Source organism: Elephantulus edwardii, unplaced genomic scaffold, assembly GCF_000299155.1.
Source record: "Elephantulus edwardii isolate Elephantulus edwardi_28Jun2011 unplaced genomic scaffold, EleEdw1.0 scaffold00211, whole genome shotgun sequence".
In the NCBI taxonomy this organism is placed as follows: domain Eukaryota; kingdom Metazoa; phylum Chordata; class Mammalia; order Macroscelidea; family Macroscelididae; genus Elephantulus; species Elephantulus edwardii.
In genome coordinates, this window is record NW_006399961.1 from 1,486,021 (window position 1) to 1,503,797 (window position 17,777).

The window sequence follows — 17,777 nt, forward strand, 5'->3', positions numbered from 1 at the left end:
CACACACACACACACACACACACACACACCCCTTAGGCTACCATGACTCACTTGAGTGGGTGATTATCTGCATTGGATAAAAATGAGTCCCCTTACAGAGCTCTCCAAGCCGTGCATGCCGGGGGACCTGAGCCCTGGATGCAGGTGCGGGATGTGGAGGGCGGCTCCATTCTCAAGGATTACGAGCAGGCACAGGTGCTCTTTTACTCAGCCAGAGAATTTATCCTGCAAGGCTTTGTTAGGAAACGGAAGGAAGCCCATCTTTGACTTGGTGTAGACCGAGTGAACAGCACAGAATGGAACAGAAGAGAATGGAACAGAACGGAATGAATGGGATTTGGCGCAGAAGGGGAATAAACCACCCAGGTGTCTCGCAGGCTGAGAATAAGGGCCTTCTCCAGCCAGCCCTGCCCGCGTCCTCCGCCCTTCCTGTCACACCGCAGGGATCTGCTTATTGATCAACCCGCGCCTGCCGTTTGAACGCTGGGGCTGGGTCCGAGCTCTCCAGGACTCTGATTGGAGGGGTGGACCCGATGATCGGTGCGCACCGCTGGGAGGAGGGCGCCCGCTGGGAGGGCCAGATGGGCTGGAGGGCCCGATGGGCGGGTCCCCGAGAGGGTCCCCAGCCCACGCCTGCCCACCCACCCATCGTGGGAGACTGTACCTGAGCTGGCGCGGCTCGCAGTCCACGCCGGGCAGCAGCAGCCGGGCCGCCTGGCGGACGTCGTCGCTGTCCATGGAGAAGCTGCGGCGGTGGCCGGCGTGCGCCACGGCCACCCGGATCCATTCCATCAGCGGGGGCAGCACGAGGAAGGGCCTGCGGCAGGAGGGGGGACGCGGAGACGAGCGGTTAGGGCGACCATGGCGACAGGGGCTGCCCGCCCAGCCCCACCCCCTGCTCGTGCGCCCACCCCTCCTTTCCCAAGGGACCCTGCCTCTGAATTCCCGCGCAGGGGGACAGCCTTTGGAGGCATCCGGACCCCACCGGGGACGTGGGAGTGGGTGCTTGCGCATCTTTGGGCCTCAGTTTCCTCATCTGTGAATAGGGATGGGACGACCAACTCAGAGGATGTAACTCTTCTGTGAAGAGCATCTCTCAGAGGGATCATGTGAACAGGACGGTATGACTCACTTAAAGCTCCAAGCACAGAGCGCCCGGGCTCAGGAGAAAACGGGCCAGCCCCTGGTGGGACTGGGGCTCTGATTCCCTGGAGGTGACCCCTGTAGCTCCTTCCCCTCCCAGCCTGCTCCACTCTCATCCCGCTGGGCTCTCTGGGGAGCAACGACCTCCCACAGGCACTGGCACCGGACAAAGCATGGAGAGAGCCCAGTCACTGGACACCCAGGGACAGTTATCAGAGCAGACCTGGCTACTTGCTGAAGTCTGGGGCCTCAGCTTCCTGCGAATGGGACCACAGCAGGGGGTCCAGCTTGTTGAGATTAACTGAGCTAGCCCTAAAATGGCACGGTAGCTTTCTAAGTGTGATGCAGTAGACCCTGTTTTCCTTCTGGTGGCTTGTTGTTGTTGTTTGTTGTTATGTGCCGTTAAGTTGCCTGCAACTCATAGCCACCCTACGTTGAACAGCCCTAAACCCTCCTCTATCCTGTGCCAATCTTACGGTCTCTGACACACCTACTCCCATTACCCCAGCCACGGAATCAATCCATCTCATCGAGGGTCTTCCTCTCCTGTGCTGTCCCTTCGCCCTCCCAAGCATCATGTCTCTCTCCAGGGACTGATCCTGCCTTGCAACCTGTTCAAAGTACGTCAGAGGAAGCGTCAGAATTCTTGCCTTCAAGGAGCTGCCTGGCTTCACTCTCTCCATGATGAAACTGTTTGTTCTCCTAGCAGTCCAAGGTATATTCAGCATTCTTCTTCAACACCACAGCTCAAAGGCATCAATTCTCCTTCTCTCATGTCTAGTCATTGTGCAGCTTTCTGATGCATAGCAAGTAATTGCAAAGACCATGACCCCTATCAGGTGTACTTTAGTCTCCTGACTGACATTGTTACTCTTCAGTACTTTGGAGACGTCTCTGACAGCAGACATTCCCAATGTAATTCCCCTTTTAATTTCCTGGCTGCTCGTACCAAGAGTGTTGCTTGTGGAGCCAAGCAAACCGAAGCAGTTAACAATCTCAATCTTTTCACCATCTGCGATGATGCTGCCATTCAGGCCAGTGGTGGGAATCTTTGTTTTCTTGATGTTGAGCTTCAATCCATATTGAAGGTCTGGTGGCTTAGCAGTAAGGAACTGCACTGCCAACTCAAAGGTATGTGGTTCGAATTCACCAGCTGCTCTTTGGGAGAAGACTGGATAATCTCTTCCAGTGTCTCTGAAAGCCTGCTAGAGGATCAGCTGTGAGCAGTTCTTTTTCTTCCAGGGATGGTAAATTCTGTCCTCAAATTAGAACTGCCACAACCCATCAAATGCATTGATGTCGAGTTGGAATTGACTCATAGCTGACCCTCTAGCAGGTTTCCTGACATTGTAAAGCTCCTGGGAAGAGACGGTCCTTGGTGCTGCAGATGGATATGAACCCCCAGAGAGGCATGGCCTTTAGGCTAACAGTGCAGCTCCGGACCAACTAGAGCCACCAGAGCTCCCCACACTGGTAATCAACAGGTCTACAAAGGCAGCCAATCCCCTTGTATGACAATCATGAGTTTCTAATGAAAAGTCTGAGTGACAAGTTCTCATTGTTTTCCTAGAGTCACAGTGACTGCAGCACTGGGCCAAGTGTGTCAGAGTTGGTGAGGATGGCACAACATAGGACAGGGTTCAGATCTGTTGTTCACAGTGTTACTGAGAGTCATATTCAACTTGATAGCACTTAACAACAACAATATTAGTGAACATCATGATAGAGGGAGAAAAGACTGAAGTTGTTGACGTTTTAATTTTATTTGAATCTACAATCAACATCCAAAATAGCAGCAGTCAAGAAATACAAAGATGTATTACACCGGGAAAATCTGCTGTCAAGGACCTCTCTAAAGTGCTAAAGAGCAAGGATGTCAGATTAAAGACTAAGGTGTGCCTGATCTAAGCCTTGGTCTTTTCAGTTGTTTCTAATGCATCTGAAAGTTGGACAAAGAAAATTGGTGCCTTTGAATTGTAGTGTTGGAGAAGAAAATTGACTATCCCATGGACTTCCGAAAGAATCAACACATCTGTCTTAGAGGAAATAGAATCAGGGTGTTTCTTAGAGGCAAGGATGGTGAAACTTGGTATCACTTACTTTACTTTGGGCATATTTTCAGGAGGAAATAACATCAGGTTGGAGAAGGTCAGCAAAAAAAAAAAAAAAAGGAAAGACCCTCAATGAGATAAATTGACACAGTGATATCAACAGTGGGCTTAAGCATATTGGAAATTGTGAGGAGGGGGCAAGAGATTGTCAGATGAAGATCTGTTTGTTCATAGGGTTGTTATTAGTCATACTGACTTGATTGTACCTAGCAACAGTTCCGCTAATAGGATCATCCTGTGAGTTAAGGTAGGATTGTGCCCATTTTATTGATTGGGAGGATGCAGTTTACTGAGATGAAGTAGCATGTCCTGGGTCACAAGGTTAGCCAGGATAGAGAGAGCCAAGCATCAGACTCAAGTCATTTGACTGAACAGCTTATGTGTTCATGTGACAGTGCCATTCTTCTGTTCAACTTCCCACAGTGAACCTGCTACCTGACTGGAGCTGGTTATAGGAATTTCATGGCATATATCATGTTTATCATTAGGTCAGTGCCCTTCTGTAAGTCCTCCACCCTTGACAAATCCAAATCCCACCTACCCTTCAAAACCCATCCCTTCCAAATCTTTCTCCTGACTCACACAGAGACCACTCTGACTGCCAATACCGGAGGATCCTCTGGCCTTACACAGACACTCTACTAGGAAGTCACCTCCTTGCAGACCAGGACCAGAGGCTGCTGGTTCACTGCTCCAACCCCAGTCCCAGAACTGTGCTGGCAGTCTATAAGCACTTCATAAATAAGTGCTCAAGAGAGCAAGATCTACCAGTTGTTTACTGGGGTGAAATAGATAAAATCGAGTTTCTGGACCTGTGCACCTGGGGGGCAGACCTGCAGGAAATTGCTGAGGAATCAGCCTGCTGCTTAAACTGTCTCCCTCCTTTGTTCCTTCTCTCCATCAACCTAAACTGAATCAGGCACTCAGTAAACACGCCAACTTGAAACAGAATTGAATTCTACGGTCTCAGGTGGACAGGACTTATTTTTGTCACCGGGTGGCCATCTTCCGTCTCTTTTGGAAACCATCCCAGAGGGCTCCCAGAACCCTACTCAGTCTTCCTTTTGTTCATTGCCACCAAAGCAGGGTCATAACCCTCTCCCCAGGGGGCTGTGTCTCTGCTCAGAACTGCCCCGGGGGCTCCTGCCTTTCATGTTAGATGCACACGTTTAGGATAGACAGCCAGTGACCGATGAATACTGGAGCGGAGAAAAAGAGATTCTGTTGTCTTCTAAATAACACCTTTTACTAAGAATAAGAAACCTTGAACTCCAGCCTCGGGAATTTTCTGTGTACTCAGTCTCTCTTTTCAGTATGGCTTTCTCTTCTTCACTTTGACATCAACTGTTTATACGGTCATGAATTCTTTGACAGCAGCTCATTATAAAAATCTCCTGATCTTGTCTCCTCAGCGACAGGAACCAGTGATGTGATTTGTGATGTTTCCTTGGGAGGAGTTGGAGATGAGAAAGAATTCTAAGGTCTTGAGTTAAGGAGAGGGTGGAGAATGCTTGGAGAATAAAAGGATTGCATTCTTCGGATAGGTTTTTAAGATGACAGTGTTCTACTGGCCATTTGCTTTATTTCCAAAGTTACCTGTGGTGACTCAATGCTAAGCTAAGCTTGGGGAAGTCGTGGTTTAGTGAAGTGGTTTTCAGCCTTTGTTGGGCATAAACACATGGATGTGGAGCTGGTGAAAAGGTTTTGATCTTCTGAGTTCTGCTGCAGCAGACGAAGTTGAGAGGAGGCTGATTCTTTGTATTGTGAGTAAGAGCCTCTGGGGATTCTAGAGCAGGCCACACATGGTGACCACTGACTGGGTGGCCTGAGGTGGACAGAAGGGGGAGATGGTGACGTCAACAGGACAGTGTCTATTGGCATTAGGCATGAGGGTATATGGGAACCCTGGAGGAAGAGAAGGGACAAGAAGGCAGGGTCAAGTCAGCCAGGCAACTCCAAGAGGTTGCCCAACCCAGAGCCCAGAGGAGATAGGCAGTGAGGAGAAAATTGGTTATGACAGCGACCATGCAGGATTGCAAAGGAAGTTTTGTTAGAGAAGGGTTGGGTGCTAACGAGAACTTTGTGGCATGGGCGGAAGCTTGGCTTGGGATCTGCGGGACTGAATTCACGTCCTGCATCTGGCATGAAGTCCCTGTAGGACTCTGGCTCTGAACCATAAACATTATAGCTCTTAGCATCTTCAACTGTAAAATCAGTGTGTGCGAATCAGATGGCCCATTTCAGGGATCAGAGAACTTTATCTGTAAATGCCAGATAGGCAATATATTAGAGGTTATGGACCATATGGTCTCTGTTGCACCTACTCAACTCTGCCATTGGGCTGCCAAAGCGGCTAGAGTTAAAAGGTAAATAAAAGGGCATGGCTGTGGTGCAATAAAACTTTATTTACACGAACAGGCAGAGGGCTTTACTTGACTGACTCTTGGTCTATTTATTTTTTATTCTAAATTTCATAAATTCTATTGGGATAGACAGTTGCCTGGGGGTTTATGGAGCACTTAGTAGGTAGAACTCAGGAGAAAGATGGGCTATCATATGCCCTTGTGTGATGTGTTGTTGTTGTTGTTGTTATGTGCCGTCGAGTCACCTGCAACCCTATGTAGAACTTCTTAAAACCTACTTGGGGGTCAACTATGAGCCGGTTCTGACTCGGCGACATAACGACAAATGCACAGAGCGACAAAGAGAGGGAGAAGCAGGTGAAGATTCTAGTGAAGCAGAGAGACTGAGAGAGATTAGACTAGTACCCCACCCCAAAGGAGGACGTGGAGGACTTGGGGAAAATACTGAGCCCTAGAAGCATGCAGAGACAGAGATGTCCAATCACAAACAAATGGATTGTGAAGTTGTGGTACATTCACACGATGGAATACTATGCAGCATGTAGGAGCAATGATTTGGTAAATTACTACCTAATGTAGGAGGGACTGGAGAACATTTTACTGAGTGAACTAACTCAGTCCCACATGACAAATACTGTATAAAACCATTATTGTAGAATGAATATGAGGATCCAAGGGGGGGTGTATGGAAACAGAGGGGTGAAGATGAGTAGGGGTTAGGGTATTAATCATAGGGTTGCACAATTTGATGGGTGGGTGGGGTGAAGGAAATGGGAAGGATCTTTTGTAAAATACAATGTATTCAAACTTTATAAATAAATCAGAGTAATATTTTTTAAAAAACACCACCAAAACCTCCCTCAAAACCACAAAAAACAGATTAAATCCAAGATACGGCCAACGGATGTATAACTAATAAAGCACCATTTCTTTGATTCATTTATTCACCCAACAATCCATTAAGGAACAACCATGTTCCAGGGACATTTCTGGGGTTGAGGATATAGTGGAAAATGGGACTAAACAAGTACCATCTCTCATAACACTTACTGTAGAGTAGGAGAAATAGATAAGAAATATATAAAATATTAAGTTGTTGTTGTGTGCTATAGTGTCGGAACCGACCCATAACTGACCCTGCAGTGGGTTTTCAGAAGCAGTAAATCGCATGGGAGGAGACTGCCCATCCTTCTCCCGCGGAGTAGCTGGTGGATTTGAGCTGTGTGCCTCTGGGATGCACAGGTTCTTACCACTAGGGCCCTAAGAGCTCCCTATTAAGTTACAGAGTCAACACATTTTCCAGAATGCTGGAGGGGAGGTGAAACTATGTTGAGATGAGAGCAGCTGAAGGTTCTCTGAAGAGGAGGTAAGATCTCAAAGATGAAAAGGAAGAGGCCATACGGAGTATATGTGAGTCTAAGGATAGGGAACTCTGGTGGTCTAGTGGCAAGAAGCTGTGTAGTAGTCCCCAAGGCATGTGGTTTAAGGCCAACAGCTGCTCTATGGGAGAAAGATGGACAATCTCCTTCCATGCGATTAACTGCCTCTGAAAACTCAATTGAGGGTCAGCTATGGCTTGATTCCATCTCCATGGTACACACCACCACCAGTAGCAACACAGCATGGACGGCAGCAAACTGTGCAAAGTCCCTGAGGTAAAAAAGACCTTTTTAGTCGACATGGTGATTCACACGCATTGTTGCCTGCTGTTCCTCAGGGCACTCTGAAGATGTGGAGTGGACACAGATGCTGCGGACATACTGGAGAAGGGATCAGTGAGGCGTGCTGAACGATGACCCCCAATGACAGTCATCTTGGTCCTAATCTCTGGAACTTCAAGTTGTTGTTAGGTGCCATCAAGTTGAGTACAACTCACAATGATCCTATGAATGAACAACAGATCTGAAACCTTTCCTGTCCTGTACCAACCTCAAAATCTTTGACACACTCAAGCCGATAGTCACTGTATTAACTGACCTGGCTGAAGGTCTTCCTCTCCCTCGCTGACCCTCCACCTTTCTAAGCATGATGTCCTTCTCCAGGAAATAGCCTCTCCAAGCAACATGCCCAAAGTATGTGAGACGAAGCTTTATCATCTTTGCCTCCCAGGAGCACTGTGGCTGTTCCCTCTCCAAGACACGTCTGTTTGTGTTTTGGCTATCCATGGGATATTCAATACTCTTCTCCAACACCACAGTTCAAAGGCATTGATTTTTCTTCTGTCATCCTTATTCACTGTCCAGCTTGGACCAGATGGAGCTTCAAGAGATGTGATTAAGTCAAAGATCTTGATATGGAAGATTTCTGATGTGGTTCTAAGAGCAGTCACAAGTGTCCTTCTAAGACAGGAAGATTCACATAGGAGGTTGCAATGAGATGTGGGAGCAAGATGGAAGAAGAGGTCCTGAGCCAAGGAGTGGAAGAAAAGGAGAAGCTAGAAAAGGCCTTGTTTGCAAGGAATCAGTGCCTTCAGTCTCCAGAAGAAAGCAGCTCTGTCTGCTGGCATCTCAATCCTATCCCCACCCCAGTAAAGACTCAATGAATAACCACAAAGTAGAAAAGTCAGGCTAGGGTTCAGATTTGTTGTTCATAGTGTTGCTGTGAGACATACTTGACTCAGCAGCACCTAACAACAACAACAACAACAATCTTTATGGAAGCTGACCTTTAAGGTAGTAGTTAAATGGTTTGTGCCACCTTGGCATCTATGAGATTAACCAAACCACAAACCACTAGTATCAAGTCCTTTTCTCAATAGTGGTGACCTTCCACTGTGTTTCTGGGTCAATGACCATCTTTCTCCTGCTGAGAAGCTGGGAGATTCTAACTGGTAACCTTTTGGTTATCAACACAATGTATTACACAGCATGCCACTAGAGCTCCTTGGGACATCCACAGGACTCTGGAATTGGTCTCAAAACTCTAAATTGTCTTGTTTCAGAGACAATAACTATAGTAGGATTTTCTGAATCAACATAAACAGAAGGTCCTCAACATAAGAAGTCCTGACATCTCCGTCTGTGCTGGAGCATATTCAGCTGGAAAGGCCAACTCTTTACAGGACTGTGTTTGCCTCATTATCTTCAGTGGTCAGAGACACAAGCTTCAGGGACAGATGGACCAGGAGCTGGGTTCCAACTCCACCTTCTAGCTGTGTGACCTTGAGTGTGTTATTTCAATTTCATGCCTTGGTTTCTTCAACATGAAAATGGGGAAATACCAGCACCTACTTCAGAGAATACAGTTGTTGTTATTGTTGTTATGTGCCTTCAAGTCTCTTGTGACTCATAGCGACCCTAAACTCAGAGCCCTAAATTCTGCTCTGTCCTGTGCCAATCACACTGTCTCCAATACACCCATCCAGATTACCCCACTCACTAAATCTATCCACCTCATAGAGGGCCTTCCCCCCCACTGTTGTCTCTCCACCCTCCCAAGCATGATGCCCCCCTCCAAGGATCTGTCCCTTCTTACAACATGTCCAAAGTATGTCAGACGAAGCCTCAGAATCCTTGCCAAGGAGCATCCTGGTTTAACCCTCTCCAGGATGAATCTATTTGTTTTCTTAGCAGTCCATGGTACACTCAATACTTTTCTCCAGCACCACAACTCAAAGGCACAAGTGATTGCAAAGACCATGGCCTGTATCAGACGCACTTTAGTCTCCATAGAGAAGATATCCTTGTCCATCTACCAGGAAATGAATGCTATCTTCTTGGTCATAGGGATGTTCTAGGTTAAACTGAGAATCTGGTGATGGGGAGATTAGCCTGGATTATCTGGATGGACCTTACATGCAATCACAACAGTGCTTATAAGAAAGAGACTACAAGATTCATTGAGGAAGTAGGAGATGGGATAACAGAAACAAAGAGATGGGGCAACTCAAGGAAATGGCCATGAGCCAAGGAATGTAGGCAGCCCCTCAGCCAGACCAAAGCCCCTGCCTGCTAGGAGTTGATTTTGCCTCACAGTGGTTTATGAGACAGAGTAGAACTGCCCATTGGGTTTCCAAAGTTGTGAATCTTTATAGAAGGAGACTACCACTTCTTTCTCCTTGTGGACCCACCAGTGGGTTTGAACTGCTGACCTCTCAGTTAAAAGCCAAACAAACACCTAACTGCTGCACCACTAGGGCCCCCAGGAAGTCCCTGGAAGCTGAAAAAAAAGGAAAGAAGGATATTCCTCATAGAGTTTCCAGAAACTCTATAATACAGCCCTGCTCACGCCTTTGGCTCTCAAACCCAAACTTCCTGGGTTCGATTCTGACCCTCTACTGGGTTTTGAATGCTGTAAATCTTTAGGACAGGAGATTCTCTATCTTTCTTGTGCTGAGCAGCCACGGGTGGATTAAAACAGACAACCTTTGTTACCAGCCCAGGATGTAATGATCTACATACACCACCAGCGCTCCTGAGGTTTGTCCAGTGAGATGAATTTTAGATTGCTGATTTCCTGAATTGCAGGAGAAGAAATGTGTGTTATCTTTTTTTTTTTTAAAATGTGTGTTATCTTAATGCCTCCAAAGTTTAATTTCCTGTAGCAGCCACAGGAATAAACTTGTGTTGCTTTGAGCCATGGAGTCGGTGTTAATTTGTTACAGTGGCCACAGGAAACAGATGCAGAGGGTTACTGCAAAGATTGAACGCGACGCTCCCCATAACCTGGTGCCTGGTACCAAGTAAGTGATCCGTCAGTGGTGGCTGTGATTATTCCCATCGCCAGCAGAGTTTCTAGCGTCACTCAGTCATCTCTGCTGGTCTCAGGAAGAGGCCTCACTGCAGAGACCCACGCACAGGGATGCTCCTGTCTCCTCTTTCAAATCGACATGGACCTCTGCAGGCTTTTCCTTTATGGATTTTGTGCCTTTGGCTTTTCATCTCTATTCGTAGAGCCTTTCTTAGGCTGGAGAAGAATTCAGATGTTCAACTGTGGTTTAGAAAACTCATCATTCCTGAGAGGCAGGGAGTGAGGGCAGAGCAGGAGAACTGATAGTAGATAATATTCAGGGCTGGTTTCTATAGCAATATTCGGCATTATCTTCCTGCATCTGTGGGCACCAAAATCAGGGTAAGTGAGGCCAAGGGAAGGGAGGCCATGGCTGGTTGCCATAGTGACAGCCCTTCTGGGAAAGGTGTGGCAGACTGCTTACAAAGGTGGTTTCTACAGATGGCTTGGAGTGGCAGGAGCCCAAGAGAATATGCCAGTGAGTGCTTCTTAACATTTATCTGCATGGGTACCACCCAAGGAATGTGTCAAAACACGGATTACAGCCATAGGGCCCAAGAGGCTTCAGGTTCAAGCTCCCAGGGGCGATGCAGCTTGAGATATACGAACTGCATCTTATGTAATCAGACCCAGGGAACATCTTGACCAGGGAAGGTGAATGATATTGCAGGTGTATACTGGAGATACAGTAAGATTTTGGTTTAGAGTTCTGAAATAAAGTGGCTTCTGTTTCTTGATTATGCAAAGATACTTGACTCTGTGGATCACCACAAACTGTGGCTAACATTGAGAAGAATCGGAATCTCAGACACTTCGTTGTGCCCATCCCAAACTTATACATAGACCACGGAACCCCGTATGGTTTAAAATCAGGAAGGTGTGCATCAGGGTGTTAACCTTTGTCCACACCTAGTCAATCTGTATGCTTAGCAAATAATTCCAGAAGTTAGACTCTATGAAGAAGAAAGTGGCACTAAGATTGGAGGAAGACTCATCAACAACCTGCGTCATGCTGGTGACAAAGCTTGCTTGCAGACAGTGAGGAAGACCTGAGGTACTTAATGCAGAAGATCAAAGACTACAACCTTCAGTACAGATTGCACCTCAACATCAAGAAAACAAAATCCTCACCACTGGACCAACAGGCAACATCATGATGCTGTTGTTGTGTGCCGTTGAGTTGCCTGTGACTCATAGCGACGCTATGTATAAAAAATCTGAAGCCTGCGCTGTCCTGAGCCAGGCTCACTGACTCTGACACATCTACACCCATTGCCCTAGTCACTGTATCAATCCCTCTCATCCTGGGTCGTCTTCTTCTGTGCTGTCCCTCCACCCTTCTGAGCATGATGTCCTTCTCCAAGGATCAGTCTCTCCTGGCCACATGCCCAAATTATGTGAGACAGAGCTTCATAATCCTAGCCTCCAAGGAGAAACTTGGTTTCACTCTCTCCAAGACAGACCTATTTGTTTTCTTGGCAGTCCATGTATGTTCAAGACTCTTCTCCAGCACCACAATTCAAGGCATCAATTCTTCTTCTATCATCTAGCTCTCTGATGCATAGCAAGTAACTGCGAAGACCATGGACTGGATCAGGTGCACCTTAGTCTCTAGACTGACATCGTTGCTTCTCAGTACTCTCAAAAGGTCTCTGACAACTGATTTACCTAATGCAATTCATCTTTTGATTTCCTGACTTCTGGTGCCAAGATTGTTGATTGTGGAGCCGAGCAAGCTCTGTTAACCTCAATCCATCCATCGTGGTGCTGCCAAGTAGTCCAGTGGTGAGAATCTTTGTCTTCTTGATGTTGAGCTTCAATTCATATTGAAGACTACAGTCCTTGACCTTCTGCAGCAGGCATTTCAGATCTGCTTCAGTTTCAGCAGCCAAGGTTGGGTCATCTGCATAACATTGATTGTTGATGAGGCTTCCTCTAATCCTGATTCCACATTCCTCCTCATAAAGCCAAGTCTCCCAAATGATCTGTTCTACATACAGATCGAAAAGTATGGAGACAGGACACATCGCTGACGCTCTCCCTTCCTGATTTTGAACCATGCAGTATTTCCCTGCTCTGTCCTGAGGACAACACAGTGATCAACACAGTCAAATGCTTTTGCAAAATCAATGGAACAAAGATAGACATCCCTCTGGTACTCTTTGCCTTCTACTCAGCTTGTATTTCTATTAGTTCTCTGTCAATGTACTGTTTCAGTTGATAGAAGGAGTCCATCATGATAGATAAAGATTGAAGTTGTCAACAATTTATTTTTACTTAGATACACAATCAATATCCATTGATTAAAAAAAAAATACCCATGGCAGCAGCAGTCAAGAAATCAAAAGATTTCTTGTACTGGGAAGATCTGCCATCAAGGATCTCTCCAGAGTGTTAAAGAGCAAAGATGTCAGTTTAAAGACTAAGGTGCACCAGATTTTTCAATTGCTTCCTATGCATGTGAAATTTATATAAATTTATTCTTTATAAAATAATCCATTTCTTCAAATTATGTTATTGGTGAAGAGCACTGAATATCTCATGAATTGTCAAAAGAACAAACAAATCTACTTTGGAGGAAGTACAACTAGTATGCTCCTTAGAGGCAAGGATGGTAAAACATCATCTCACATATGTTGTTGAGGGGTTGTGGGTGGGTGTACAGTCTTTGGAAAAATGATACCACACAGCAATTTTTTAAAATTTCTCAATGCATATAAAAGTTATGTTTCCTCTATATTATTATCATCTATTAAGCATTTTGTAAAAATTGAAATACTGCAAGAATTGTGACACAGAAGTATGAAGTGAGCACATGTTGTTTTTTTTAAAATGGCACCAATAGACTTGCTTGATGCAGGGTTGCAACCAATCTTCAATTTGTACAATAAAGTCACTATCTGTGATGTGTCATGCAAGGAGGTGTGTTTGTATTGAATTTAGAGGGAGGAAGGGAGACCAGAAATGAGCCCGGAGAAGGGAGAGAGGTCCTGCAGATAATGGAATGGAGGAAGGAGCTTCTTGACTCCCCTACTCCGTTCTTTCCCTGACCTCCAACCTAAAGTCCAGTATCATCATGTTGGTTCTGAATCACGATAGGTATCAGTCTCCTACAGCACTCACTGCCGGGTAGGTCTGAACTGCCAACCTTTGGATTATTGGTTGAGTGCTCACGGTGCAACAAAGAGACCTTCTGACTCTCCTGCTACAAAGCTCTGATTGCTGCATCTCAAGACTGAGCCTCGTTCAGACCCTTGTGACTAAGCTGCAAGGAAGGGATGCTGAAAAAAGTAAGTACCTGGTGATTTCTGTTTATACTGTGGGAGGGGAGTTTTCCATCTCACTAAGAATCAAAGGTTCAAATGCCAAAAGTGACAAACAACAACAGCTTCAACCTCTAAATCATCTACTTCATGCTGGGAACTATTCTTGTTTAATCTTCCCTTGAAAAGACAGCCCGTTTCAATCTTGGGAAGTTTGTTTTGAACCAAGCATCTGTCTCAGTCTCTGAAAGGCATTTTGTATTTACAACAGTTTAGCATCATCTTGGAGAAGTTAAAGCTTCAAATAGCACCTGGGATGGGGGTGGGCTGTTTAGTAGGATGCAGCCTCCTCTTTCTAACACCCCTTCTGCTCCTCCACCATCATTCCCAATCAGCTTAAATGGGGAGGAAGCTCTACATCACACATTCCAAGGATGCTGACACACAGTAACTGGAAAACCAGGTTTCTTGGGATCCTCGACACAAAAGGCATCTTTCAAAAATAGATACTGAAGCCCTAACCCCTGTTTCTGTGAATGCAAACTGCTTGGAAATACGTGCTTTCTTTTGTTATATTAACAGAATCATCCTGGAGTAGTAGTTATTGTTAGGTGCTGTTAAATCTTACCTGATTCATTCTTAGCAATCCTACATACAACAAATCACAACCTTGTCTGAAGGTGCCATCCTCACAATCTCTGCTGTGCTCAAGTTCATTGTTAGAGTCACTGTGCCAATCTAGTTTGTTGATGGTCTTCCTCTGCACCTCCACTTTCCCAGCATGACGCCCTCTCCCAGGCACTGGCCCCTCCTGACAACAGGCCCAAGAAGGTGAGATGAAGCTTCACTATTTTTATCTCTGAAGAGTGCCTGGCTACATTTTTTCTGCCAAGACAGATTTGTTTGGTTTTTTTTTTTTTGCAGTCCATGGCATATTCAACACTCTTCCCCGATGCCACAATTTAGAGGCATTGGTTATTCTTCAGCCTTCCTTTTTCCTTATCCAGTACTGGACTAGAGTGGTCCCTAAATGTGATCCCTTCCAAATGGTGTCTTATAAAGGGACAGACAGACACAGAAACAGTCACATGGGGAAATATCTCACGATGATGAACATGTATCTGTAAGCAGCAGAGCAAGGCCAAGGGTTGCGTGCAATAGTTTCAATTGTTTTACATACAGTTGGACAATGAGTAAGAACATCGAAGGAGAACTGATGCCCTTGAATAGTGGTGTTAGCGAACACTATTGAATACATTATGGACTTCCAAAAGAGCAAACAAATCTTTCTTGGAAGAAGTGAAGTCAGATGCTTCTTGTGGAGAGGACGGTGGAGCTTTATTTCACATACTTTGGGCATTTCAAGAGGTATCAGTCGTTGGAAAACAGTATTATGCTTGGAAGAACAGGGTCAGCCAAAGAGAGGAAGATCCTCAAAGGGATAGATTGACACAGTGACTCCAGTAACTGGCTTGAGCCTGTCAGATTGTGAGGCTAGTGCAGGAGAGGGCGGAGCTTCGTTCTATTGTTCAGAGGTCCATGTTGTTATTGTTGATTGCTTTGAGTCCAGCATGACGACCCTATGAACAAAAGGCCTGAAGCCCCTCTACAACTATTGACATTTATCAAAGTTCATAGAGTTTCTGGAGGCATGTTGTTTATGAGTGGATGCCACTCCTGCTTCCAAACCTGTCGTAGTATGTTATTGTTGTTATGTGCCACTGAGTTGCCTGCGATGTACAGCGACTCTATGTACAGCAGCTCTGAACCCTTTCCTGTCCTGAGCCAGTCTCACTAATTCTGACTCAGCAACCCCCACTGCCCCAGTTACTGTATCAATCCATCTCATCTGGGGTCTTCCTCTCCTGCGCTGTCTGTCCACCCTTCTGAGCATGATGTCCTTTCCCAAGGACCAGTCCCTCCTGGTCACGTGCCCAAAGTAAGTGAGGTGGAGCTTCAAAATCCTAGATATGGGTTATACTCAGTTCAATGGTACCTAACAACAACAACGACTACTACTACTACTACTACTACTACTACTACTACTACTACTACTACTACTACTACTACTAGTACGAGCTGGGAGAGAGGCTCACAGAAGAAATGGACATGGACAAGATTCTAATTTTTACTTTTAGCATCCAGAACTCTGAGTACAATTCTGTTCTTTAAAGCTATCTTTCTGACAGTATTTTGTTACAGCAGATTGAGGGCTTTAAGACACAATGGCCCCAACAATGGACTCAGATACATTAAAGATCACAAAGATGGGCTGGGCAATGCTTTGTCTCGTTACAAGGTCACAGTGAGTTGAAGCAAACTTGATAGCAACTACCAAGGACAAGGAAAGTGAGACAGAGATCCTGGGTAGGATCAACGCTTTTAGGGAAAAGCAAGTTGTTTTGAACCCAAAGGAGAAGTTCTTGGCAGTGTGAAAGTCAATTTCATTTACAGGGCGATTACATAAACTCACTGAAGTGGGGCGAGTGCCCAGGGGCATGGGGTGAGGAGGTGATCTCTGCTAATGGTGCCAGCTGGTATGTGTGATGGACCACAGAATGTCTCTGGCTTCCTGTCACACAGTCTAAGAAAGGTGACTTGGAGGGCTGGGGGGATATACATGCAGCACTAAGGAGAAAGCAGTTTCAGGCAGAGTAAAACTGAACTAAGAATAACCACCTTCACTATATCTACATGTGGATTTGCACATTTCCCAGGCTTCATTCTCCCAGGGAACAGGGCTCCACCAAGTCTCTCTTCTCTCTGTGTCTCTTCCCCATCAATGTTGAAGCAGGTATAAAGGCAAAAATGATCAAGTGTTAGAATTCACAGCCTTGAAGAGGGTTCAGCTACCGGTCTACTTTATATGTGGTTTGGATGATGGGGGCTATAGGAAAGGGGGAGAAGTTGAGAAAAGATCATTCTGTTTACACAAAAAAATCATAAAGGCAAGTTTGTGAAAAAATTATGGAGTCTGGAAGATGAGAAGGAGCTGTTGTTGTTGTTATGTGCCGTCGAGTCATTTGCAACTCATAGCGACCCTATGTACAACAGCCCTAAACCGTGCTCTATCCTGTGCCAATCTCATTGCCTCTGACACACCCATCCCGATTACCCCAGTCACTGAATCAATCCACCTCATAGAGGGTCTTCCCCTCCTGCGCTGTCCCTCTACTCTATCCAGCATGATGTTCCTCTCCAAAGGCCTGTCTCTCCTTGCAACATGTCCAAAGTATGTCAGACGAAGCCCCAGAATCCTTGCCTCCAAGGAGCAGCCTGGTTTAACCCTCTCTAGGCTGAATCGATTTGTTTTCTTGGCAGTCCATGGTACATTCAGTACTCTTCTCCAGCACCACAGCTCAAAGGCGTCAGTTCTCCTATCCTCCCTAGTCATTGTCCAACTCTCTGATGCATAACAAGTGATTGCAAAAACCATGGCCTGTATCAGGCGCACCTTCGTCTCCAGAGAGACACTGTTGCTCTTGAATACTTTAGAGAGGTCCCTAACCGCAGACTTTCCCATCACAATACGTTTTTTGATTTCCTGGCTACTGGTGCCAAGAGTGTTGACCGTGGAGCTGAGCAAACTGAAGCTGTGAACAATCTCAATCTCTTCACCATCCATCCTGATGCTACCGATTGGTCCAGTGGTGAGAATTTTTGTCTTCTTGACATTGAGCCTCAGTCCATATTGAAGGCTGCAGTCCTTGACCCTCTGCAGTAAGTGCATGAGGTCCTCCTCAGTTTCAGCGAGCAGGGTTGTGTCATCTGCATAACGCAGATTGTTGATAGATTGTCCACCAATCCTAACACCATGCTTCTCCTCATAGAGCCCAGCCTCTCGGATAATCTGCTCTGCATACAGTTTGAAAAGGTATGGAGATAGGACACATCCCTGGCGTACACCCTTCCCAATTTTGAACCATGCAGTGTTGCCCTGCTGTGTTCTAATGACTGCCTCTTGGTCCAAGTATAGGTTTCACATTAGCACGATTAAATGTTCTGGGATTCCCATTCTTCTCAGAGTCAGCCACAGTTTGTTATGATCCATGCAGTCAAATGCCTTTGCGTAATCAATGAAACACAGATAGACATTCTTCTGGTATTCCCTGCTTTCAGCTAAGATTCATCTAACATCAGCTAGGGTGAGTATTTTGGGAGCAAGGGGG

General features: G+C 45.9%; 1 protein-coding gene across 2 annotated transcripts in view; it reads right to left on the reverse strand.

Annotated features, from left to right (window-relative positions):
- BTBD11 (BTB (POZ) domain containing 11) overlaps positions 1-17,777 on the reverse strand; it is a 520,423-nt gene that overhangs the window by 133,174 nt on the left and 369,472 nt on the right. The window contains exons 1-2 of one of the 2 annotated variants that reach the window (XM_006897536.1): positions 936-1,040; positions 665-817 (exon numbers count right to left, since the gene is read on the reverse strand). In XM_006897536.1, coding sequence (XP_006897598.1) covers positions 665-817; positions 936-1,036 — 254 coding nt within the window. In that variant the 5' untranslated portion in view covers positions 1,037-1,040. Of the gene's footprint in view, positions 1-664; positions 818-935; positions 1,041-17,777 lie in introns of those variants that run through there. The other variant, XM_006897535.1, reaches the window with a different exon arrangement.